Source organism: Passer montanus, unplaced genomic scaffold, assembly GCF_014805655.1.
Source record: "Passer montanus isolate IOZ18808 unplaced genomic scaffold, ASM1480565v1 scaffold27, whole genome shotgun sequence".
Classification (NCBI taxonomy): domain Eukaryota; kingdom Metazoa; phylum Chordata; class Aves; order Passeriformes; family Passeridae; genus Passer; species Passer montanus.
This window is the reverse complement of record NW_024367372.1, coordinates 376,802-393,162: the sequence shown is the minus strand read 5'-3', so window position 1 is coordinate 393,162 and position 16,361 is coordinate 376,802. Positions and strand designations below refer to the sequence as shown.

Genomic DNA, 16,361 nt, shown 5'->3' with positions numbered 1-16,361 from the left:
TCTGAGGTTCCTCATTCAGGACTGGATGCCATTCCTGCAGGCTGGTGTTGGCCAAGTGCAGACAGCTCCAGGTGAGTCCTGCCGACTGGAGGAGGATTTTGGAATATGCACGAGCTCCTTGTGCCCTGCCTGTGTCCTGCTCCATCAGCAGGGGCTGCTCCCTGGGGGAAGTGCCTTTGTCTCATTCCCTCATCTCCCTTTTCATGGGATCAGATTGTCTCAAGTCAGAGGGGACCCCTGAGGCTCATGGAGTGCAGCTCCCTGCTCCTTGCAGGACAACCTGAAGTAAATCCCATGGCTGAGAGCATTGTCCAGCTGCTCCTGGAGCTCTGGCTGGCTGTGAGCACTTCCCTGGAGAGCCTGTTCAGTGATGGACCGACACAAACCACAGAATCCCAGAATGGTTTGGGTTGAAAAGGACTTTAAACCTTACCCAGTGCCACCACTGCCATGGCAGGGACACCTTCCACTATCCCAGGCTGCTCCAAGCCCTGTCCAGCCTGGCCTGGGACACTGCCAGGGATCCTCTGGGCACCCTGGGCCAGGGCCTCACCACCCTCACAGGGGTGAATTTCCTGCTACCCTAAACCCCCCCCAGTGGGGCTACTCTGGCTGCTCTCCTGTAGTTTTCCTACAGTTCCTGTAGTTTTCCTGTAGTTCTCCTGTAGTTTGCTTTCCTGTGTTTAACCAGGGTTGCCCCATGCTAGATGGAGAATCCCACCCTGCCTCTTGTTACATTTCCTATGCAGGTGCTTGCCCAGCTCTCTGCTTTATCCGGGTGTCTCTAATTCCTCTTGTCTGTGAGGGAGCCCACAGCTTCTACTTTATTAATGTCTGTTTCCTGCATTGTTTATTAAAAAATAAAATAACATGGTATACACTGTTTAGTGACCACTGCCCAGCTCCTCACGGCTCCGACTTCGTTATGCACACGTTATTCCTGCCTGCAGGTCACTTACAAAAACTCATTTTCTCACTGATTTACCGAGGCTTTCCCTCAGGAACGGGCGTTTTCCCGCCTGGAACCCTTCGAGGGGTTCAAAATTAATGCGCCCAACGTGGGGCTCGAACCCACGACCCTGGGATTAAGAGTCCCATGCTCTACCGACTGAGCTAGCCGGGCGCTGTGGCGAAGCCTCCAATTACATACTATTTAATATAGCGTATGGTGACGTCACCCCGGGAGCGCGGCGCGGCGGCCAATGGGAGCGCGCGTTGCTGGGCGGTGGGCGCGGGACGGGCTGGCAGCGGCGCCGCCATGAGCTCCATCGGCACCGGGGTGAGTGCGGCGTGAGGGGCGGCAGCGCCGGCTCCGCCGCGGGCACAGCGCGCCCGCCCGCGGCTGCGGGGCGCTGCGGGCGGCTGAGTCACTGCGGCCCGGCAGGCCCGGGGAACCGGCGGCGGGGCGGGGCGGGCGCCGGGATAATGCACTGCTTGTAGCCCTCTGTGTAATACACATTGTGCATTTCAGATACAGTCCTGTGGTCCATGCGTTTAAATTAAGCGGGGGCTTGCGGGGAGGCAGGGGAGGGACTCTGGGCCGGGAGCTGTAGGGATATGGCAAAGAGGAATAGAGGGACAGAGGGGTTTGGTATTGGGAAGGAATTCACCCCGTGAGGGGCTGGGGCCCTGGCACAGGGTGCCCACAGCAGCTGGGGCTGCCCCTGCATCCCTGGCAGTGCCCAAGGCCAGCCTGGATGGGGCTTGGAGCAGCCTGGGATGGTGGAAGGTGTCCCTGCCCTGGCAGGGGGCTGGAAGTGGGTAATCCTTAGGGTTCCTTCCAACCCAGACCACTCAGGGATTCTGTGAAATGTAAAGGCAGACAAAAGCTGCCATAGGTTTGGAGTGTTGTGTAATGCTCAGTGATTTCACATCCAGGATTTGCAGTGTGGCTACGTGCAGCACTGATGAAATGGCCTCTCCTGCCTTTTTGTCTCTGTTTTCTTCTGTTTCTACATCTCATGTAAGGGGTCAGCCTGCTTTGGGGACTTCATCTCTAGCAGTGACAGTCTTGACTTTTTTAAATGAATAGGCTTGATCTGAAAATGCTGTGATTCTGTGTGAGTTTTTCTTCCTGAGAATTGTGTCTTTTTCTTCAGTATGACCTGTCAGCTTCCACGTTTTCTCCAGATGGCAGAGTGTTCCAAGTGGAATATGCTATGAAAGCTGTGGAGAATAGCAGGTAAGATACAAATATCTGCATCAAATATCTGCTCTTTTGGCCTCTTTTGAAGCAGAGCTGTTGGACTAGAGAAACGTGAGGGTAAAATTGTGGTGGTGAAATGAGCTCTGATCTAAAAGGCCATTTTAGGGATGTGGATGAGGCATGCTCAGAACCTTCCTTGGAAATGTGTATCAGCTGCCCAGGGATTCCTCAAGTCATGGAGGACATCCAAGAGCTGCTGAGCTGCTCTGGGAGTGCCTCTGCTCCCTGGAGTGTGTGTGAGGAATGTTGGGAAGTGGAAATCCCAGCTGTGCTTTAGGGGCAGCAGGATGGATTGGCAGGGTCACCCAGGGGTCTCTCTGCTCCACATCAGGATTAGAATCACAGAATCCCAGGATGATTTTTGGGTTGAAAAGGACCTTAAAGACCATTTATTTCCACCCCCTTGTTGTCTTCAGTGCTGGAGTTGTGACCAACCTACCTTGGGAGAAATCATGTCCCTGTTTCTTCTGCCTTGCTGATTGTCTGTGAAGTATTTTACATTGTGAGGAACTGACATTTTTCTTGTCTTCCAGTACAGCAATTGGGATAAGATGCAAAGATGGTGTTGTGTTTGGAGTAGAAAAATTAGTCCTGTCCAAGCTTTACGAGGAGGGGTCCAACAAACGCCTCTTCAATGTGGACCGGCACGTTGGGATGGTAAGTGCCACTCCTTTGTAAGGTGGCCCCCTCAAAAGGATAAATTTATCAATCAGACAATCAAAAATAAGTGGATTAAGAAAGTAATGTTGATGTGTCTGTGTACAAAGTCAGAAATGCCAGTGGTTTTTTTACTCTGTTCTGTAATTTATTCTTTGCATTAAAACATACAAATTTATCAATCAGACAATCAAAAATAAGTGGATTAAGAAAGTAATGTTGATGTGTCTGTGTACAAAGTCAGAAATGCCAGTGGTTTTTTTACTGTTCTGTAATTTATTCTTTGCGTTAAAACATATATAAGTAAAATCCAGACTTAAAGTAGAATATTGAGGCTGTTCTAAATTGTTAGGAATGCTTTTCCAGTTGTTCAGACTTGTATGTAAATATAAACACAAATGTTAAAATGGTACTTTTTTACACAGTTACCACATAAGGTGTGTTTAGGGAAAACCTGCTGCATACAAGGTTTTCTTCTCAGCAATGTGGAAACCACCAGAATTCCTTAGGGACTGGTGTGTGGAGGACAGGCCTGTCCATGACAGGAGTGAGAAGGTGCCAGGCAGGGCTGCAGTGTGAGAGAAGCCTGTGAACACACGGGATGTGAAGCACTGGTTGGGCTGGGGCAGTCTGGTAACCCATGAGGTGCTAATGAATGAAGGTTGATAATGAATGATGACGACTTCGATTATTGGCGTTCCTAAGGAAAGCTCTATCAGCACACGCTGCCATGGGCAGGTTCAGAGGCTGGAGGCAGCTGGGCAGCGCGGGTTGCTCCGTGCAGAGCCCTGGAGCTGTGTGTGTGTGTGTGCTGGCTGTGAGGGCAGCTGTGCTCTCCCTGCAGGCCGTGGCGGGGCTCCTGGCAGACGCGCGCTCCTTGGCAGACATCGCCCGCGAGGAGGCCTCCAACTTCAGGTCTAACTATGGCTACGACATCCCCCTGAAGGTGAGACAGCAGGGCAGCTCTCAGGGCTTTTGGCTTTTATTCTTGACATGAGAATGAAGTTTTATTCCTCGTTTCTGTAAATAAGGGTTTCCAGTGTTTTATTTTTCCTTTTTGCACGCAGCATCTTGCAGACAGAGTGGCCATGTATGTGCACGCCTACACCCTGTACAGTGCTGTCAGGCCTTTTGGCTGCAGGTGAGTCTTGCAGACACACTCTCTTTGTAAATGTCTTTTGGTTCACAGTTGCTAGAATTGCTTCAGCTGTCTGAATTGTTTTTTGGAACCTGGACTTAGTAATCCACAGTTAATCTCCTAAAGAATCCCTTCCCCTTTCTTTTTGTGCATGTCTAACACCTCAGGTGAGGAATTTATATTCTCATAAGGCTCTGCCAGGCTTTTGCAAAGCTGGTTAATTTGTCCCAGGTTTTTAAAGTTTGAGGGTTTGTGCTGGTGGTGAAAGCAGAACTTCCCTCTGCAGTCACCCTGCTTGCCCTGACACCCCAAGAGCAGGTTACAGCTCCTGTGTGATTCTGGTACAGAGGGACTGATAAACAGACATCTGCCAGGTTACTGATCAGTAAAAGGTTTCTGGCAATGTGCGGGTGCTGTTGTGAGGCAAATTGCTCAACAGAGTGTAGCAGGACAGGAGGAGTTCTCCTCCAGGAAGGGTGTAGGAAACCTGAGCTGGTGTAGCCTCTCTAGTTCTGGGTGTGTTGGTACAAGGAAAGGTTTTAACTTCTCTTTTGTCCTCCAGTTTCATGTTGGGGTCCTATGATAGTGATGATGGTGCACAGCTGTACATGATTGATCCATCAGGAGTTTCATACGTGAGTGTATCAAAAATATTTCCATCTTAGCACAAGTTCCTCTTTTAAAAATTTCTAGTTGGGGAAATAGTAAGTGTTGGTCCAAAAGAGCTGCTGTTGTTTTCTCCTTTTCCCTGGGAAGATCTCTGCTGAATCACTGCTGCTCCTTTGCACATCCTTGTTAAACAAACATTGTGTATTTCTTAGAAGTGCAGTCTGAGAAATTAGTTTAAAGCTTGTCTGTCAGAAACTGGGAGTTCATCCACGTGGCTGTGTCCAGTGAAAACTCCCATGCACTGCTCCAAAAGGCAAAAATTGTGGTGATACCCCTTCTCTAAATACTTAGGTGAGAGAGGGCTGTTCCTCTGGCACTGCCTGCCAGCAGCAAACCAAACCAAAATAGAATTGTTTTTAAATGTTAGTGCTGCATTTTCAGCTCTGTGTTACACACAGGTTGATGCACACCCATACTGCTGGATTTCTTAAAATGTTCTTGCAGTATATCCAGTACCATGGCTGTTGAGAAAAATAGAAATGCTTAATTTTTGTGTGTTTACACTTCAAATACATTTGCACAGTAGGTGGGTTTAGCTTGGGATTTGCTTGGATCCTGCAGAACTTCTGTAGTTCATGTAAAACTTATCTCTTCCAACTAATTCTAGTTCATTCTTCCATTTTTTGTAATAGCAATTAAAAAAATCTGTTAAAACATTTGGAGCTGATAAATTTCTGTCCAGGAATTACTGGACAATTTCTATCAATAGTGGTGGTACTGATGTAGTAATTGGGCTCTATTCAACAATTTGGGGATGTGCCCCAAGAGAGAACAATACCAAGGTCTTTTGGCCTCTCTTTATGACTAAGGTGGGGTTGTCATGTGCAAAGTGACAGTAAGAGATGTAGAGGGTCTAGTATTTAATTACATTTGCATATTGTTTGTTTCTTTTTTTTTTTAGGGTTATTGGGGTTGTGCCATTGGTAAAGCCAGGCAGGCTGCAAAAACAGAGATAGAAAAACTTCAGGTATGGTTTAACAGTGTTGTGCTGTCTCAAGACAAATATTCCTGGCTTATCATGTTACCTGTTGGGTGCCTGAAATATATAAAATGCAGGAGAAGCAGGTGAAATATTTCCTTGAACATTTGCCAGTGAGCCAAGTGAGTGAATATAAAAGTATAAATGTATTTTTAATTCTGAACAAAAACCATAGGGCAGAATTGTGCAGGGTGTTGTATCTATTTTTTCCCAAAGGTTTTACATGATTCTTTTGTTCAACAAGTTCAGAAAGGCTGCTCTTGCTAAGGAAAAACTGGTCTGTGGAGAGAAGGCCAAAACCAAAAAGTACTGAAGTGTCCCTTTAGCTGATTGAAGTTATGGTAGAATCCTGAAAGATTTCCACTTTCCTCATGTGTTTTAATATCTCACACCCTTGGAGGTGGAGACAACATGGAAACAAATCCTCCTGGTCTGTTTCATGTACTTCTTATGTGATACTCTGTTATGAATATATCTTATTTTGGTCTGCACAGGGATGTCACAGCTGCTCATGGAAAGGTTCAGAGTTTATATGATTGTTGTGTTTTTAAGAATAGCCTATTTATGGTGTTGTAGCACCATGAATGAAAAATTACAGGAAAAATTGAAATGTTCTAGACTTGATTCACTCAGTTTTGAATCTGGTTCAGTTGCTTGAATACCAAATTAAAGGTAAGAAGCCTGCATGATCATTTGATCTTTATACTGGAACTGTGGCACCTGGGGAATCATAATTTCAATTCCTGTGTGTGCACATTGGCAAGAGACAGTGCTGCATTGGGTAACACACAATTTATTCCAAATAGTTAATTTTCTGTGCAGAGCTGGGATTTTCCAAAACTTCTGCAGTTACTGATGTGAATTCCTGAACAGAGGTGTGGCACAGGGCCCAGCTGAGGTGCTCACTTAGGGGGGTGTGCAGTGTCCCCAGTAATGAAGTGTGGGATCCTGCCACAGCTCTGTGGGGTGAGTCCAGCCCCTTGTGCCTGTGGCTTTTGTTCATTGTGGACTGAGCAGGTTTCCAGGTCACAGCTGATTTTGATAATGTGAATTTGTCAAAGCTAAGATGGGAAAAACCAGAAGTACAAAAGGTTTGTGAGGTGATTCAGCTGATGGTCAGCTAAGGTTTGTTTGTTGGAAGAGATGAGTGCAGGTGGAAAGGGAGAGGCAGGCAGGGAGTCAGGACTTGAACCCTGCCTTGGGGGACTGCAGAGCAGCTCTGGCTGGGGAGGATACAGCGTGTGAAACTCTGGTTAGCTGAGGGGGCAAGAGGAAAACCCTGCACTGATCACATCCTTTGCATTTTATGTCTGAAACTCAGCTGTGGGAAAACTTGTAGTTGTGTGGAGACTGCTTGAATCTCTTCATCTCCTGCAGCTCTGATACTAATACAACTTTTTGATATGTGGACATGATCATGATTAACTCCTGGGATAAAAGTGTTCACATTGTTTACTTTCATTGTCTGCAGAATTTACATACCTGGATGGGAAAAGGATAATGACGGGAATGAAATTGACTTCAGTTTTCTCTTTTGTAAATATACATGGCAGTAGTAGAGCTTTAGTGTTTCCTGTTTGACTGCTGACTTTATAAAATGCATGAATACACATCATCATTTAAATGTTTGTGTGACACAAGCTACATTTCTGTTCTGGACTGAGTGTCACAAAGGCAGTGGGTCTCTGTTTAGGGAACTTCTCCAGATGGGATTGTGGTGGCACATTTGTCCAACCAGGCACGGGCATTTCTTCTGTGGCCTGTTGCTTCACCCCAGAAAGGGTTGTGGCATTCCACATGAACTCTTGTCACCTTCATCTCTTCACCAGTGCCTTACCTGCCATACTAAGAGTTTGAAAGTGTTTGGGGAATTGGAAGAGATGGTTAATTGCATTATAGAAATATAGGAAAATACATTACTGCTTCATAGGCCAGAAAAGTCAATCTATAAAACACAAAGTTTATTATGTCCTGGAATTTGCACCAGCCTTTGTTCTGATTAACTGTGAAGCTGCCAAAACACTGTGCTATAACTGAGAAAATGTGAAATGAGATGCTGATGCCTTGCTCAGGCAGGCAGTTGGTTGTTAAACAGTATTCTCCTCTTGGGGCATTACTTAAAACCCAAAATTACTTGCATAAAATGTTGGTAAGACCAAAAGTATTCCTATGCTGCCTAGAAGGAATAGCAGTATTACATGTGAATATATGGTGCTCTCCCATGTGGTTGTTTTATAGCAGTTGAGCATAAAGCATCTAGGAACAAGTCAAGCTTTTAGGATGCCAGCATCACCAGTGTAGCTTCTAAGATTTCAGCTGATGAGTGCTTTAAACTGGGGGATTTCCAAGTAGTATTTTTTTCCTAGAATCTTTCAGTTGTAATATTCTTCCCTGGAAGAATGACTTGCACAGAGCAGGCCAGAAGATGCATTGTAGAGAAGAAATGTGGTTCTGGCCTTTTCTGTTCCTTTGACTCCTGAACATGAAGCTCATCAGGCACATGCACAGCCTCTCCTGTTCTGACCCTGTGGAAGATTTATATTCTCTTGATAGAAATCTTATAGCTGTGTGTCTTTTGCCTGCAGATGAAGGAAATGACCTGCCGTGATGTTGTTAAAGAAGTTGCAAAAATGTAAGTCTCCAACCTGTTTTTCCAACTTGACAAAAATCCAGCCTGGTGAGCTTGCTTTGGTTTGAAACTGAGGCTGTTCCTTTTAAATTGGCTGTTGTGTGTTAAACTGTCTGACTCTAATCCCTGGTTTTAAAATATTTAAACCAGGTGACAGATGAAGGGAAACTTCTTGGTTGTGCTGCTTCTGAAGTAGGAGTTGTTTGAACAATGACCTGATGCTTCAGAGAGAAGCTGCCCACAAATGATGCTGAAATCTTGGACCCAGCCTAAAAAAAACCTCAAATACCTGGGGAAGAAGCAAAATAGTACTTCTTTAAAGGAATACATTCAGTATAGCTGTATTATTATTAGACATTTAAAAATAATTTATAATAATGAAAATACCTCGGTTCTAGTTCTGCTTCAGCTCAAACTCAGCAGCAGCTCTAGACAGGGCTCTGTTTTTCAGCTCAAATTCATCTCCTTAGTAGCACTGAGTGAGGTAGCAAAGATTTTAATAACTTTTAAACCTAAAATACTAGGCACTGTCCAGAGCAGTGATTTCTTCAGGAGCTTGTGAAGGTGTACACTTTGTTGCAAAAGGCTTGTAACCAGCTGAACCATGAGAAAGGCCTAGAGATCACCTCAGCTAGCAGACAGGAGGGTCTGTAAGGACAGAGGGGCATTTTCCTGGACACCAATGTTCACTTCAGTCTATATTTGTTTCACAATACTTCCACTGGAAGTGTGCTGCTGAAGGTATCCTGCCTTCCTCCATTATCTCCAGGGTTTCCACACTTGGTAGAAATTGCTGGTATTTTTCAACTTCTGACTTGTTAGTGCTTTCTGAAACAAACTAAATACAGACTTCTTAAATAGTGAAGGCACAGGTTATTGTGAGTTCTGCTGTTTTGAGTGTCTCAGCTCAGGATTGTTCCACTTTGTTTGCATGTTCTGCCACAGGATGAATCAAATCAATTTTATTATTGCAGTGTTAACATTTCTGTCCCACAGGCTAAGCTGTGATTTTACTGGTCTGGGTGGCACTGTGTATGCTGGGATACCACTTGGAGTTTAAATTCCCATTTCCATGTTTGCCATAAGCACCACATAGGAAATCTTATGTACAGACTTCTGATTAGACACAAAATACTGTGTCTAATTTGGGATTTAGTATTAAGTGTGAAGTGCAGTAAGGTTTACAGGGGAAATGCAGGACACTCCAAGCTGTGTTGTAACTGCTCTGGCAGAAGCAGGCAGTGATGATGCAGCCTTGGTCCTGCAGTATCTAAATCTCAGTGTTTGTTCCAGTCAGGGCAACTTGAACATCTCAACCTGCATCTTGCTGTAATGATTCAAGGTGTTGTTACATTAGTAGATTTAAGCTTGAAAAATTCTCTGATGGTTTTTGGTGGGGGAGAAGGCACAGGGAGAGCGTCTATTAATCATGAGAATAACAGAAGAAATCTGTGACAGGAACAAAGTATATTTAGCCTGTTGGTCAGTCTGTTCTAATCTGTTCTTTGTCTGTTCCTTTCAGAATCTACATAGTTCACGATGAAGTAAAGGATAAAGCTTTTGAGCTGGAACTCAGCTGGGTTGGAGAAAGTAATGCATTTCTGTAATTTCTATAAACACTCCAGAAAATTTATAACCTTTTGTAACTAAAGCAAAACATTGCTTCTTAAATTCACTCTGTATGTCAGGCTCCTTGTGTGAATTGTAATTAAGATATATTCTTTTTATTGGCAGTAACCAATGGAAAACATGAAATTGTTCCCAAAGACATCAGAGAAGAAGCAGAAAAATATGCCAAGGTAAGTTATGACTTGGGTGTTGTTGCAGTGCTTCACCTGACAAACTGCTGAGCTGCCTGGAAATTGTATCATCCCAACACACATCCCCTCGGGGGGAGCTGGTGTTGCTGGGAAGGGACAATAGGGAAGGCTACAATGTAACCCAGGGATAGTTCTTGCTCTCAGAAACTGTTAATTCACTGCCGGCCACAAGTGGGGTCTTTCTGCTTCAAAAGGAAATGTACTGATGGGAGCTGTCCTGCTCACTGCAAGGGTGTGGACACAGTGAGAGGGGGGATGAAGCTGCAGCAAACCTCATTGTGTTTATTGCAGGCTGAATTATAAAACAACTGTTAGACTGTTCTTTAATTACACTTTCTTCTTTTAAACAGGAATCTTTGAAAGAGGAAGATGAGTCAGATGATGACAATATGTAACACATTGTTACTCCAAAACAAGTCCAACTTTTCTTATCTTAGACCAGGTTTGTTTATAATGCATTATGCATGGGATGCTGTTGTGTACTTGTTGGAAGAAACCAACTGACCAACTTGCACTAATAAATTTTCCATTTTACTGTCTGTTAGCTTTTATTTCAAAATGTATAGGCCAGCAACTGTATCAGAGATATTGAGAAGGAAAGACATTATCAGGCTGCTGTTGCTTCCTACAGCACTCCATTTGAGCCAGGCTATGCACAGAAAAACAATCTGTTCAGACACCAGACAAGTCTCTTGCTAATGCTGCACATTTTAATATTAAAAACTAGTACTCTGTTCTTCCTTGGTTAAACAGTTTGCAGTTTGTTCACAGCCAGTCTGTGACTGCACTTGGCACAGAGATGAGAACATGGCCAGCTCCAGCAGCAGGTTATAGTTTAAGGTGACGTGCACACTGACAACTCCTAACAGCCCATGTAACAACCAGGAGTGCAGCAAAAGGAATGTTAATCTGAAGTACTCAGCCTAGGCTTAGTGGAGGAGTAGGAGGAATTAAGAACTAATTCAATTTAAAACAGTGCTTGTGTTAAGTTCTAAAGCTGTGAGATCTATTAAGCAATGTAATTGGAATTAATGCTTGAAGAGGCAAACTATTTTTAAACTCTTTTATTCAGCTGCAGTTAATCTTAACACACTTCTGAATCAGCTTCATCAATTGTTGACCTTTCCAGAAGAGAAAAACAAGCTTTGCTGCTGTCATTCCCCACTTCCTAGGAAAACAGACTGCCTATTCTAGTCACTTCAAAGTTTTGAAACAGCAGGTTGGATGGGGCTGGGAACAGCCTGGTCTGGTGGAAGGTGACCCTGCCCACACCAAGGGAGAGCAATGAGATGATCTTTCAGGTCCATTCTAACCCATATGATTCCATAAGGTAATAAACTGTTCTGTTCACCACCTTAAAACTCAGTTAAATTTTGAAGTCTTGTTTGTACATGCAGTTAAAATTCTAATGGCCCTGCTAATCTAAAATGCATACCTGTGTAATGAATCAAACTCCTCAGCTTTAGGACTGCACACTCATGTTCACCAACCCTTAGAACAGCAGCTTTCCCTTACAGGTTTATTTTTATAGAGGTAGTTTGGAAAATACCTGGCCTTCTCCAGTCTCCTTTGTACCAGGATTACAAAGCACAGGTTCTACTTCCTTTTTGTCACAGGGGAAGGTCAGCAGAGGGAGGTGGCTCTGACTGTGTCAGTTCAGGCTACCTGAGCTCCTGCTGGGACAGAAGGGACCAGCCTGAGCCAGCCTTAGTCACGGCCAGGACAGGCAGCCTCCTTCAGTGCCTCCTCCTGAGGCAGCAGTAACAGCTGCTGCACTGAGTCAGCCTGGAATTCCAGGCCTCCAGACTGAATTTACTACTGCAGCTTCCTGCTGACTCAGCTCTTGCAGTCACAGGCCAGTGCCAGTCAGGAAACTCCTCAGCAGCACCTTAAAGCATCATCTGAGGCTGATCTGCCACTCCCTGGCAATGGCAGCAGGGAAGTACCTGATTCTCTGAATTGTGTCTTGATTCCATTCCTAAAATCACAGAATATTCTGAGTTGGAAGGGAGCCACGAGGATGATCAGGTCCAGGATCAGACCCATGAGCTTGGTGGTTGTAGCACACGGTGTGAGCTGCTAAGGGAAACTGCAGTAAACCTCGTGTGGCTACACCATCAATCCACCCTCCAGTCCTGTCACTGACAGCCACTCACAGCTGGGGACAGGAGCTGTGACAACACTCACTGCCACACTTCAGGGTACAGCGAGAAGAGCAGGACCAGCTGTGTATATTTAAAAGACAAAATTGAAGGAATATGAAGAGATAAGAGGTGCACAGCCACCTCCTTGCTTATCCAAAATTTCCAAATAACTACTTGGAGAACATGGCAATTTAAGCAGCTCCTTTGAGGATAAACACATAACTTTTCTATACCTTTTCACAACAAACAAGAAGTTCCATGAAAAGCAATTTCAAGAGGCTGTAGATAGCAGTACATGCAAAGTGCTGCCCAGTGTCTTGCCTGTCATAGCAAAATTTAGTTAAGTAATACCAAGATGATTATTACTGTCAGGTTGTTTTCCAAATTTAATCCTTAATTTATCAGAGTATAGACTCAGCCTGTTGATGGTAAGGGAAAAAACTTACTTTCATTTCCACTGACTGTAGATGGGGAAAGAAAAAAAAAAGAGCATTGGAAGGTGAGAAAAGACATCTGCTTTTTTTTGGGAGAGGAGGCGGGGAGGTCAAAGAGGAAAAAGACAGGAGAATTCTAAACAAGCTCCCTTAATACTGACATTGCCCTTTACTTTAGAAACAGAAAACCAGTAGAATTTTTTTTGATGATAGGTTCAGCATTGCTACTTCTTGTCAACAAGGCCCAGGAACATTAGAACAGATTTCTAGCCCAGAGACTCATTCCAGCAGAAAAGCTACTGCAAGTACCCTGTGACAGCTATTTTTGTAACCCTGCAGTTCCATGAGGCAACCACACTGTATTTAACAAGTAACTTACTAATTTTAGTTACTTAAAAATTAACTAATTATACAGCAGTGTGTTAGTCATCATAATGTTTCACTAATTTACTCCACAGCTGATAGGCTAAACAGAAACTTCAATGAGTTTTGCTACTGAGAAGTATTTACTCGTTGCTATGTCAAACAATGCAGTTGAGAAGGAAAAGAAATCTTTAAAAAAGAAGGAAGTGGCTGCTTATGGCCACACTGACCAAATGAACTAAAAATGCAGTGGGACAGCAAAGAATGATTAAACTTTAATTAATGCTGAAGACCATTTTCTTCTAAATGTACAGAGCTGTCTGAGGGAAATCACTTTATGAACAAGCTCCAGAAGGGCTCAAGCTGGATCTGAGATTATTTAGATGACAACTAGATCTGTTCCAGAACAAGACAAAATAATATTAAATTGCAAACAACCAAAAAGCTTGTATTTTGCAGAGGCTCTCTTTTAATTACAGGACTAGGGGGAAAAAAAATTGGCTCTGTTAGAGATACTCCCATATCCTGCAGGCTTAAACATCTAAAGACAGGAGTTTGACACCTGATCAGGCAGCCAACATGAGGGTTTGAAAGGCAGCATGCATTCCTACAGAAGTAAGGCTGGGATCCCCTCCCCTAAAATTAAAATTAGCTTTTCCAGCTGGCTTGAAAATAGTCAATTATAACAATTTAGTGTAACTAAAATGTGGAAATGCTTTGCAAGGCAAACAAATGGCAGGGTGAAATCTTCTGAATTAGAGATTTGAGCAAGAGGTGATTCTGAGAGTCTCGCTTGGGTTATTTCTGCCCAAAGCACTGGGAAGTTTCAGATCTAAAGATAGCAGAAAAGCAGCACTGCTTGCTTCAGGCTCCACAAGTAACCTACTTTGTGCTACTCTGGCCATTTATGGGAACACATAACACAGCAGAAAGTTAAATACCCACTTGGAATGCATAACTCCAGTCCTTGCCATGCTGAAACACTTCAAGCTCAGGGTTTCCATGGTGTGTTCTTGCTCAAGACCCAAAGCACAGGGCTTACACAGAACAGCAGGAAGGAAGAGTCTACAGACCAAGTCACCTCTTAGCTCAAAGTCATCCCTCCACCCAAGGAGTGTTTAAGAAGCACAGATCCACCAATGACACAAGAGCAGCCTGTTCAGTGAGATGCTTCCTCTTTAAGTCTCACGCATGCACTGGCTGTTACTCAGCGCCTCATGAATCACCACTCTGCTGTTTATTGAGGCTGGATATGTCACATTCCTTGTTACAATTATTTAGTCAGCAGGTCCACACACAGCAGCTTTGCTCAAGAGAATTAAGAAGGGGACTAGGTGAACTGCAGGTGACAAATTACAAAACAATAGGCTCCAGTATCTGGTTTACTTTATCCATCTCCATGACTGCACCAGGGCAGATTTTAGAATATGAAAGTGCACTTGCAGAGTTCAAAAAGCAAGTTTAGGCTAGTGCATCAAGATTATTAATTTTATGTTACTTTAATAAGGCCATAAAAGTTACTGCCTTGGATAATAGCCTCTTTACAACTGCTAGTACTGCTGATGAAATAAATGATGGCAAGATTGTTAGAAGTAACCCATATATGAAATTTCCTGTGTGGCAGACGTCCACGAGGCCATCTCCAAAAGAAATACTACTCCTCTGTATTTGGTGCTGACTCTCAGAAAGGAAACATTCCAAGCAGAACGTGTCTCATGCAGATCCGAAGTATGCCAAGCATTGGGTCATTCATTTGTAACTTCTCATCACCAAAAATAGCTCCATGGCCTGAGGTTAAAGCCCCACATGCTGAGAGTGTGATGTCCATGTGGATGCAGCACTGCTTGGGATGCTCCTGCCTGTGCAGTCCCAGGCACCCTTAAGGAAAGGGATTTGGAACAATTCCAGGGCTGTTTTGCAAGTCTCTTCCTGAAGATAAAACCACAGCCATAGAAGGGAAAGCAAAACAGCAAATTCACTAACACATCTCAGCATGACCTTAAAATGAAGTACACAGTTGAAAGATTACAAAGAGAAAAATAGTTTTGATTGTCATGACAATTCTGATGCTGTAATTGCACCAAAAATACAGCACAGAGTCTGTTCTCTCCCCCTCATTTCCTTCTTTCAGTTGCATGTCTGTAAGACAAGGACCAGCTTTTCCTCTGCCCACCAGTTTTTCAAGTTGCATGCAGCAAGGAAGTTACTTCTACTTAAGAACTGAGAGCTATTTTGAGATACCAACTGTTTGTAACTTTCCTTTCTAGAGCATCTCACTGCCTATTATGTCTAATTACCCAGAGTTGCAGAAAACAAGTGGTAGCAGAGTTAAGCCTTGCCTTACTGTAAATACATTCTAGTATTTTAGAACACAGGCTCTACTACCAAGCTCAAACCAAATCTCCTTTTTCCAGATGGATGCAGCCACCCCCACACAGTGCTCTTTCATCTTCAGTACATTGCTATTAAAGGACTCTGAAACAGTTGTTTAAAAATGGCTCTTACGAGTTGCTGTGCCAACCAAAAATGGACAACTAGAATGAAGCAGGCAGCAGCATCACACAGTTTGTAGTCCAAACACATGCATATCTTCAGATACAGGAAAAAACTGAAATCTCCTCAAGTCGCCCCTAAAAACAGTGTAGGAACTGCCCACTGACAATACCATTTTAGGCAATGTGATAAAACAAGCCAATCAAGGGCTCAGAAAGAACATGGTGTGCTTTATTGCTGCATAAAATTAGATAAAATTTGGTACACATACTGTCTGCATCTCCAAAATCAGTCATTAGGATTCCAATTTCACCAGATTAAGAGTAGCTTCAATTATAGTGAATTCACCCAAAAACTGATGCGTTCCAAACACCCACACACCCCCAAAACCCACCCAAGTGATGCCTAAATATTTGTAAATTAAAATTCATCTTGTTTGATGGGATTTTAGAGAAGCAGGAAATCTGCTCCTTTCATTACATCCAGAAAGAACAGCGAGCTCTTACATGAGACTGCATTAACAGGTGACAAGAGCAGCACAGGCAGCACCAGCTACTTCAGCAGAATGTTCAAAGCTCAGTTTCAATTCCAACCCCAGGTGCTCCCACAGCCAACAAAGCCCACCAAGGGAGAGCCCATTTCCCCCAAACACTTCTATGTACATCAGGAACAGAAACAAACCTGAAATGCTCTTTGAGGCTGAACCAAAATGTAGCTCAATGTGTTTTCCATCAGTTGGTTTATCAAGAGCTGCCTCCCCCAGCCAAGTGCTCGTGTCTACCCTCACACCAGCATATCCTGTTGTGCTGCTTGCAAGGACACGACAGAT

The 16,361-nt window shown here is 43.9% G+C and overlaps 1 protein-coding gene and 1 non-coding gene across 2 annotated transcripts; one reads left to right on the top strand and one right to left on the bottom strand.

The window, feature by feature from the left end:
- Positions 1 to 1,050: 1,050 nt before the first annotated feature.
- TRNAK-CUU lies at positions 1,051 to 1,123 on the bottom strand. Its single transcript has one exon. It is a non-coding gene; the product is annotated as a tRNA-Lys (tRNA).
- Positions 1,124 to 1,201: 78 nt separating this feature from the next.
- PSMA3 (proteasome 20S subunit alpha 3) lies at positions 1,202 to 10,637 on the top strand. Its single transcript, XM_039712774.1, has 11 exons — positions 1,202 to 1,279; positions 2,100 to 2,182; positions 2,740 to 2,863; positions 3,708 to 3,809; positions 3,931 to 4,004; positions 4,564 to 4,636; positions 5,572 to 5,637; positions 8,235 to 8,281; positions 9,801 to 9,868; positions 10,013 to 10,077; positions 10,449 to 10,637. Exons 1-11 carry the CDS (start codon positions 1,259 to 1,261, stop codon positions 10,491 to 10,493), a joined length of 768 nt encoding a protein of 255 aa, XP_039568708.1. The 5' UTR covers positions 1,202 to 1,258; the 3' UTR covers positions 10,494 to 10,637.
- Positions 10,638 to 16,361: the final 5,724 nt, after the last annotated feature.